This window comes from Amphibalanus amphitrite, unplaced genomic scaffold, assembly GCF_019059575.1.
Source record: "Amphibalanus amphitrite isolate SeventyFive unplaced genomic scaffold, NRLGWU_Aamphi_draft 000212F_arrow, whole genome shotgun sequence".
Classification (NCBI taxonomy): Eukaryota; Metazoa; Arthropoda; class Thecostraca; order Balanomorpha; family Balanidae; genus Amphibalanus; species Amphibalanus amphitrite.
In genome coordinates, this window is record NW_024881707.1 from 776,552 (window position 1) to 786,338 (window position 9,787).

The window sequence follows — 9,787 nt, forward strand, 5'->3', positions numbered from 1 at the left end:
CCTTTATGACGTCATAACTCCGTGACCTGACATGACCCGGTCAAATTTTTTTTATCAAAAGATGCGCAAGGTTTGCCCCATAAGGTACCCAAAATTTGGCGGCGCTGCGCGCCGCCGTTTTTGCACTATTTCCGAAAAACCTCAGGGGGGGGGGGGTTGCACCAACCCCCCCCCTACATGGGCGAGGGTTAAGAAGAAGGGCGAAAAAAGACGTTAAATTGCAAAGACACTTGTGTGGGTCCGTCGTACACGGCCACGGGTGTCGGACTCTTAGAGCTGCTGGTGCGTACCCTTTACAAGCCGGCAGGGGGCTCCAGAGACCGGCGACGGGCCCTCAGAGGCCGGCAAAGGGCCATCAGAGGCCGGTGGTACCTTCAGAAACCCTGTGGGGTCGTCTTTAGAGACCGGAACGGACTCAGACGCCGATGGGGCCCTCAGAGTCGCCGGTGTGGGGCCTTCAAATGTCACCGGTGGCAGGGTGGCCGTCACATGCGCACTAGTGGGGCCTTCAGAAGCTACGATGCTGGGCCCTCAGAGCCGCCGATATAGGGCCTTAAGAGGCACTAGTGTGGGGCCCTCAGATATGGCAATGTGGGGCCCTCGGACTGGAGGCGCCGGTGTGGGGGGTTCGCAGTCGCCGGTGACGGCCCTCACAGGCGCCGTTGTGGGGGCTCTCAGAGACACTGGTTTAGGCCTTAGGGCCATCACAGGCGCGTGTGGGGCCCTCAGAACTGCTGTTACGGAACGGACCCTTCATAGGCCGACAAAAAGATATCAAGAGGTCACCGGTGCCTTCAGGAGCCTTGTGGGGTTCTCAGAGACTGGCATGGTGCGCTCAGACGCCACTGGGACCCTCCGAGCCACCTGTGTGAGCCGTCAGGGTCGCTGGTAACTGACAATGGCCCTCAGAACCGCCCATGTAGGGTTTTTAAAGGCATTGGTGTAGGGCCTCAGAGTTAGGGGTGTGGGGCCCTCAGGGACGCCGGTGTGGCGCTCAGGGGCGCCGGTGAGGGCCCTTACAGTCGCCGTTATATGGGCCCTCAGAGAAATGGGTGTGGGGCCATTATAGGCGGGTGTGCAGCTCCTAGAGCTGGCCCCCTATAGGCCGGTTAAGACCCCCAGAGGCCGGCAAGTGGCCCTCAGAGGCTGGCTTGGGGCCCTTATGGAGATCTTAATGTTGGTACTTGTGGGCCCATGAGGTGTTCTTACGAGCCCTGTGGGGCCCTTCTGAGTCTAAATATAGCCAACGTGGACCCTCAGCGGCCAATTGGCGCCGCAGGGCCCCTCAGGCCCGAATAACCCGATGGGCCCCTGAACCTGATGGGGGGGGGGGGGAAATCCCGTGATTATCAGTACCTTATGGGGATACCCAACCATGCCTTGCACGGTTGTGCCCCATGGCAAAGCTGCAATCTTTCACCCGGTGCAGGGGTTGAGCACCCCCAACCATTTTGAAAAATCGACACCCCTGCTTACAACTGTAGCTAGCTTGCTAGCTTGCCACTATGGGCAGTAATAAAGTATGTAAGGGTGCTTGATATTTGATGAGGCACTTCATTGTAAATATGGGAGTTCGCAGACTAAAAATAGGCGCATTATATTGAGTAAAACTTTGTTGATGCCACAGCCAGGTCATGACCCGCCAAGAACTACGGAAGCCCAGACCCCGTTCGGAAGTCATCAGTTTCACTGCCGGCTTGACGGAGCAGCTCTAACATGCACGCGATGAACGGTAAACGGTTCGCAGAAGCTGCTTGTCGCTTTCGCTTTTGAATGCTGCAGAAGGCATGGGTCGGGATGAGGGATTTTATGATACATGAAAGATACGCGCAATGTAACTGGGGGTGGTCCAACCAATGAGTTGGTGAGGAGTGAGGACTACGCACAAACTGAAAGAAGTATGGCTGGGAAGACGCCTCTCTGTCACACATAAACAGTCGGCTCAGAATAACATTTAAAAACGAGATTGGCTATACAAGTACGCTTCGGCTTCAAATTATACGCATCAGTTCAGTATTTAGCTTCGCTTGGACACATTTACCTCCCGTGTGTGCTTTTCCGCCCCAACGACCATTATTCGAGTTTGCCCATCCATCATCACCCAACAGCCGCGGCCACTCCACTCAGCGTGACAAAGCCGCCACCGGCGCTGATGCGGTATTATCCCCTCCTAGCCTCCTCTAACAATGTGTCGGCGCGGCGCGGCGGCCGTCGGTTTCTCTGGGGCCACTCCCGTGCCCCGCCAGCGGCCACCGGCACGGCCCGCCGGCTGCAGCCAGCGGCACGGAGAAACGGAGCGGGCCGATGGCCGGGGTCGGCAGGGTCAGCGGCGCCGCGGCGCGCTGGACAGTTTCACCGGCACCGCCCGGCCCGGTCCGCACACCGGCCCGCAGACGCACGCGCAGCTGTTTCAGTGGTATCGCCGGGTCGGGCATCGCCACCGCGGTAGGGTCACCGCCGTAACTTCAATAACTTCTGGGCATTACCAACAGATAATGAACGTTACCAAAGCCACATCTCTTGCAGTTATCTTTGCGCAGTAGTGTTTTACGTTTCTTCAAAACGGAGCAAAAAGACTGATAATGCTATTTTCAATATTTACCTATAAAATGCCTTTCTAGTCAAGACACAAGCCAAGTCCTCGGGTAGTTAAGTTCATGAGACCACCGCCCTCTCCCACCCTCCACCCACCGTTCCACCGTCCCACCGCCCAGCCTCCGCCCTGGGACTGGTCATCACCACACCCCGCCACTCCCCGCAGCGAGCAATTAGTGGCACCTGTGTCGCAATCCCCGACCCACCCGATGGAAATCGTACACAGAAAACACGCACAGGGCCCACGGCAGCGAAATGGACGGACGAGCGAGTGCCGAGAGCGGAGAATGGATCCGAGATGGGAACAGCTGAGGTGATCTTGGGAGTATTTGATTCATGGCGTGACTAGCGAGTCACTAATTTATCAGCGTGACTAGCCAGTGACTAATTTATGTAAGATTTCCGGCGTGTGTCACGGCCATCTAGATGGATCCATAGATGGAGACAGTTACAAATTATAGGCGGGTCCTCGCGGCTGGGTAAGGTTGATCAGAGATCAGCAGATGTTCCCAGTTTTTTTTTTCGGGAAATTCCTCAGTACCTTTTCAGAGAAGCAAATTATGCATAATTATCGACATCCATGAAAATTATCAGAAAGCAACAAGATAGACCATATACTAATGAACCGATACATTTATGTAACTAGTGACCAGGAAATTTAGCAGGAAGTGACGAGATAGGCTACTGGCTTAGAAACCGACTGAATGTCTTAGTAGCCGACAAATTGACTATCACCAGGATTGTTGCAAAACAAAAAATCCGCTTCAAAGCATTCGGCACACCTAACTAAAGCCATCACTGTTCATTGTCCATGTCCTACGTTCACTATCCCAGCATCATACCAACTACTCAAGCATCCAACTACCAAGTACCAACACAACCGACTAACACAAACAGGTATATTCAATAAAAACACTTGGAACAAACGCCCCTCATCCTGCGCCGGATGACGAGATACACCGCTCTCCTCCGTGGTCCAATGACGTCACGGTGACGTCACTAGGTGAGCGTGTCCTCGCTGCGGATGTACTGGCCGATATCAGCCTGATGAAAGGCCACGATGGCCGTCGGGTCGGCGTGTCGGCACTCGGCTGTCGATTTGGCCGCCGCGCCGAATCCCTGGCGAACACACACAGGAGCAGAGACTTCAGAAGGGCGGCAGAGGCTTCGTCGGATGATACATGGTGATGTCGGGAGGAATTAGCGAATGGATCGACAGCCGGGTGGATTGATGACCGAAAAACTGGACGAATACAGCACCACATGAAGGAATGAATGAAAGTGCATAATGTGAATGAGGTGAACGAAAAACCAACGAATAAAAATGTGTTTCCGGATTTAACTATTGGATTGGAGGATGGATGTACAAACGAAATGAGCTTAAGTATTTACTAGACACCAAGAGCCATTGCGAGAGCACATGTGAAGATGAACAAAAGGAATAAACACACCGACACAGATGAATGAATGCGGGAATCAATGCACATATGAATGAATGGACGAACGAATGAATCGATGAATGAATGAATGAATGAATGAATGAATGAATAAATGAATGAATGAATGAATGAATGAATGAATGAATGAATGAATACATGTTCCACATCTCGATAATCGGACGTGCCTATTCAATTGCTAGATACAGGAGCCCTAGCTGGAAAAGAAGCGTGGTTAGCAATCAAGCAGAAACAAGTAACAGCACTAAAAATAAGCTAAAACAAAATGCACGAGCCAACCAGACCCCCCAAAAATAATTTTCGACCGATGTAGACAAACACAGGATAGGAAAAAGGAACCAAACGGAACGAAACAGAAACATCACCGAAACACATAAAGCTTCGAGGTTTTGACTGACATATCTATCTGGAATCAAAATACTTCAAACGCACAAACTCTGGAGGTTTAACACCACTTAGAAACCGCTCCGGAGCAAACCACCTCCAAACGACACCATCCTCACCCCGCCTACCCGGCATCACATCCCGTCTCACACCTAGACGCATTGTACGGTCTCCCTATATCCTCGCCCGGACAGAACAATACCAGTGAGCTGTCGTCAGCGGGAGGCGCCGATAGACACAGAAGGACAGTGCCGACGTCCCACACAATGTGGCAGGCAGAGGCGCGCTGACGGGTCGTACCGACAGGATGCACCATACTGGGAGACGACCGACGGAGGAAGGACAGAGCTACCAAACCGTGGCGAGTTAGGAAACACAGACAGAGCCGCCGACACGGAGCTGGAACCGATCAGGACACATCCGAGGCTAATATTGGAAACACGATTGAAAGAACGGTGAAAGGATTTTTTGTGTGTAAATTGGTGATGATCCAGGGTCACAAATGCAGGCAGCGAATGGATAGTGGATTAGTGCGTGACATCCCAACGAATCCAGAGTTAAATCGAACTGGAGGCCTCCCAGTGCGGAGCAGCATGACTATAGAGGGATAAGCAGCAATGGATATAACTGAACGATTCTGAAGGATCCCGCGCCCAGGACTTCCTCAAGTGGTCGACCAGAGTCATTTTCAGACGCTCCTTTGTGAATGTGTAGCACTTCTGCGGAAGTGCTACACATCCGCAGGAATGTGAAGCAGGAGGAAATAAAAGGACCATTACCCAATGATCCCTTGTTGCTAAAATATTGGTCATCCGAAAACCGCCTGAGCTTAGGCTTCTGTTCTTCTTCTCGCAAGAAAACATCTTGATGACACGACAAGGTGGAAAGTAAACAAATAGCCATTGGAAAATAAATACAAGAAATAAGGATGCATCTCCCACGATAGTAGAACCTACAGAGTGCATAACGATGCGGTACGTGATCTCACCATTCACGCTGGGAAATGAAGGGCAGATTTAGACACTGAATGAATAATCGTGACCACGTGTCATAGGTAGTATGAAAGCTCACCAATAAGTCTCACACCAAAATAAATTGGTTATACACAGCTTGGCTAACTGTTATCAGGCACGAACTCATCGCATCTTGACTGATTTTCTCGATGAGGCCCGCGCTAACTAAAGAGCCAATAGGTGCGAGCTCCAGGACCCAAGGTGCATGCAATCATTAGTGACCTTTCTGACCCCCGCGCGAACCTATACCGTTTCTCCGACCACAACTCGCCCGCAGGTCTAGTGACGTATTACCATCACGATTCGTCTGACCAGTTACGCAACGCAAATCGTGACTTAGTTTCCACACGATTTTCACTGGGCAGCCGGGTACATTTATGAGGGCTAAGGACGGGTGCATGGGTTGTAAGGCTGGCGGTTATGTTTAAAGGCATGGCCATAATGCACAATAATTTTCATTCACAGGCCAGTGTCTTGAGCATCACTTTGAATCTTGTGGAGAAATTTAGAAGAAGGGAGAAAAGGCTGAGAGCTGAAACATCCACGGCCATCCCTGGCTTATAAAGTGCGCTGTCCATGAATTTAAGTGCACCACTGGCCCTGTATGACACATGATCTACGTTCCACGATTGGGGCGCTCACCCCCCCCCCCCCCCCTCTCTGTCCCTTCACGCGTCCTCACCAGTGGCACGTCCTTCATGTTGTATACGACCACGCCCTGGTACTTGGCCGTGTTCTCTGTGACCCGTGCCAGGCCCGACTTGAGCACATGGTGGCCGTACAGAAACTGCTGCTCCATCGAGGCCTTCAGCCAGATCTTGTGCTGTAAGAGGGCGGGGAGGCGTCAGCGCATGGCTCAGAGTTCGGGGAGATAACGGTAAAATTTACATAGCCAGTCGACTCTGTGTAGGTGCTCTATGGTAGCACAAGACATTGAATCTTACCAGAAGAGAAGCACGCGGAAAAACTCAACAGCAGATAACATACAGCCTTCCATAAATCCTCACTAACTCAATGCCACTCATACGATTACATCATCCGGTCAATCTCCTATCACTATCCTCACAGAAAACAACATAGCCAGCTCCAGCGCCCATCAGACGCGCCGTTCTGTCACCAGAGGCGAACCCACCTGAGCGTACGGGGCCAGAAACTCGAGCGCCGTCACGTGCAGGTGGAACTTGCCGCTCTTGGTGAACTTGCCGAAACAGGTGCCGACCGAGATGAGCGCGTGGCGCGGGAAGCTGAGCGCGTGCCGCATCAGCGCCTCGGACATGTAGTAGACGCGGTCCTTGTGCAGCCGGAAACAGTAGAGGCCGTCGGGTCGCTCCAGCAGCAGTCGGATGTTCTCCCCGATACTGCGGCGGAGCGGGGTGTGCTAGTTAGGCGGCGCGGGGATCTGCGACTGTGAGTGTACGGAGCTGATGGGTGGAGTATTTACAGGGTGTGATTAAGTGAGCTGTCGTTATCAGGAATATGTCATCTATCTGTTTGGTGATCTTCAGGGATATCAAATGAGATGGCAATGGGTATCACGTGTCGTGGACCATTGTCATGACAGGCAGACACTGCTGCGAGTGGGGGCGTAGCGAGCGCCATCACGGCCAGGAATAAACCTAAGCTTTTCCTACCGCCACCAGATAACAGCACTATGCACGAACCACAGCGCTTAACACTGAGCCATGGATTACCTTCATCCATACAGGGTAAGCAATCAGCATCAAGTAAATGCAATTGATTAAGCATAAATGTGAATGCCTAGATGGAATTTTTTGGTGATAGCTAGAACACATTTCAGACAAACTTTGAAAGCGCACTCACTTTCAATTCACAATGTACAATCCATCTTTTTTATCAGTCTCAGTTAAAATCAATAAGCACCCCAGCTTGAAATTGATGTATAAGCACATGTCATTGCCTTACTAGCTGCAATGTATCTATGATGATGCAAAGCTAGAGTAGATGCCTATGGGCTATGGCTTAAACAGAGCCCACTCAAACAAGCTGTTGATACTTAGAAATTAACATCATGGTCTTGGCTAGGGCCAATCACTCTTACTTGAATAAAGGTATGCCATATACATGTGTTTAGTAGGAATTGTTGCAGTGTCATCACCATGATTGATAGCTATAGTTCGTTTTTCTTAAGTTTGCCCCTCACTGTAAACGTCTTTTTGAACACAGCACGAGAATTGCTAGCTGAATTACTGAGAAAACTGGTTGGCGCACATTGTATTGGAGATATGAATAATATTTTCAAAATAAGTTTTGAACACCGACGATGTAACGTTAATGTTAAACGCCGTGCAATTTATTAATTAGTTCAGACATGATTCCTGAGAAGTCGTCTATCACTGTGGAGCTGTAGGTATGGGTAAATACGAGCTATGAGTCTGTGAAATAGTAAACATATTTGATAAAATTGATCGTCTGTGAAATCTGGTGAAATCAATGTGCGCCAACCAGTTTTCTCAGTAATTCAGCTAGCAATTCTCGTGCTGTGTTCAAAAAGACGCTTACAGTGAGGGGCAAACTTAAGAAAAACGAACTATAACAATCATGACCCACACCATAAATCAACCATCAGCCAACTCATGGCTGAAGCACTTACACTGCAAAATTAGCTGCAACATGCTAGGTACCCAAGGTTACCATAAAAACAGCCAATTAGCCATGCAATTTTAGAAAGTTCTGATGGTAAGTGAAAATGGCACTCACTCAGCTAAACTGTTTATAAAGTTTTAGACACGTTACAGTACAGTGGCAGATCCAGGGCGGGCAAAATGGGCATTTGCCCCCCCCCCAAACGGCATGATTTTAACATTACGCCTACGGATGATGCATGGAAAGAATCGATAAATTGTTATGGTTTCCCCCCAAAAAAAAACTCTGAGCTGGATCCGCCTCTGTTACAGTACCTATTTAAGAAATGATAGCCAATGTAGTTTAAACAAAAATCTTCACTTAGACATAGTTTCATAAACCTTCATAAAGTGCTAGGTACCAGACAGTGATAAATCTCTAGATAAGTGTGCAATCATGACCATAATGTTCTGGATGAAACAGCACCAATAAACATTTTTATTTTCATAGAATGTGCAATGAGTGAACTGAAAGATATTTGGAGCATATGCCTCCAGTTGTTGCAGCACCACAAGCCCTTTAGTCATTTTCCCTGGGATGGAATGTAGGTAGTAAGCATGCATTACAACGATGTCCTGTATCCCCTAGATCAGTTGGTAAGGTGTTGGACTTCCAGAAATGAGGGCCTGGTTTTGATTCTCAATTACAGCTGCAGTTATAGACACATTTTCATAATTCAATTTTTAGTTAGAAGAGAGCATGCTTAGTTGCCATTCAGCTGGCGTTAAGTACCTACTAGCCTATCACCTAATTTTAATTGGTGTGTACTGACCTAGATTCACAATTTATTGTCATCTAGGTTGCCAACTGTGCCACCTGGCTTTGCTGTTGCATGTCATTTGGTGCCCAGGCAGTTACACATCAACATTGCCCCGTGGATCCACCGTCTGAGCACTTTAAAGAACTATTAATGGAACAAAGACAGAATGTTAGAGTATAACTTAATAATACTATTGCTAATGCTTACACATGCCACCATTTGAATTGATATTAATACCATTAGGCTTTCATTCCACCCATCCCTATCAACTTAGGAGTTACACACTACTGTGGCCCATGACAAAAAAGAGATACTCACTATCTTGCAACTTTTTCGAAGAAGGTCTTCGTTTCATCCGCTGTGAGAGGCCTCATTTTAGCAAAAATGAGCCTAAAGTAGCAGCTTTTAAACGTCCTATACGTCCTATACCACCTGTGCGCCGCAATAGTCTCAGCCACGCTAATATCGTCGCACATGCTTTTGCAGTCAGCTGGTGCTCAAAGCTACCAAATTTATACCAGATGAAGGCTTTAGAACATCTTTAGTGAAGGATATTTCTATGATGATTCTTCAACACTGCTATGCATTGCATGTACAGTGGCGCAGCCAGGGGGGGTCAGAGGGTCAGCTGACCCCCCCGAAATTTCCGTCAGGGGCCCGCTCGAGAGAGAGAGAGAGAGAGAGAGAGAGAGAGAGAGAGAGAGAGAGAGAGAGAGAGAGAGAGAGAGAGAGAGAGAGAGAGAGAGAGAGAGAGAGAGAGAGAGAGAGAGAGAGAGAGAGAGAGAGAGAGAGAGAGAGAGGAGCCGAGGCCCTAATCTAATCGGACGAGCCCGCTTCGAGAAATGCCTACTGGGACACCACGGGTGAGGGGTCGGCCTGGGGCCCCAGGTGGACGGGGCCCGGGCCCCCGGGAGAACGGGCCCGGCCCCTGGGAG

At 49.6% G+C, this 9,787-nt stretch overlaps 1 protein-coding gene across 2 annotated transcripts; it reads right to left on the reverse strand.

The window, feature by feature from the left end:
- Positions 1–3,480: 3,480 nt before the first annotated feature.
- Positions 3,481–9,317, reverse strand: LOC122385247 (60S ribosome subunit biogenesis protein NIP7 homolog). Of its 2 annotated transcripts, none has more exons than XM_043373381.1 (4): positions 9,171–9,317; positions 6,582–6,807; positions 6,132–6,272; positions 3,481–3,714 (listed from the first exon to the last, which is right to left on the reverse strand). In XM_043373381.1, the coding sequence occupies exons 1-4, from the start codon at positions 9,224–9,226 to the stop codon at positions 3,595–3,597; spliced, it is 543 nt and encodes a 180-aa protein (XP_043229316.1). In that variant the 5' UTR covers positions 9,227–9,317; the 3' UTR covers positions 3,481–3,594. The 2 variants fall into 2 exon arrangements, with proteins under 2 accessions (XP_043229316.1, XP_043229317.1); XM_043373382.1 differs by lacking the exon at positions 9,171–9,317 and adding an exon at positions 8,865–8,902.
- Positions 9,318–9,787: the final 470 nt, after the last annotated feature.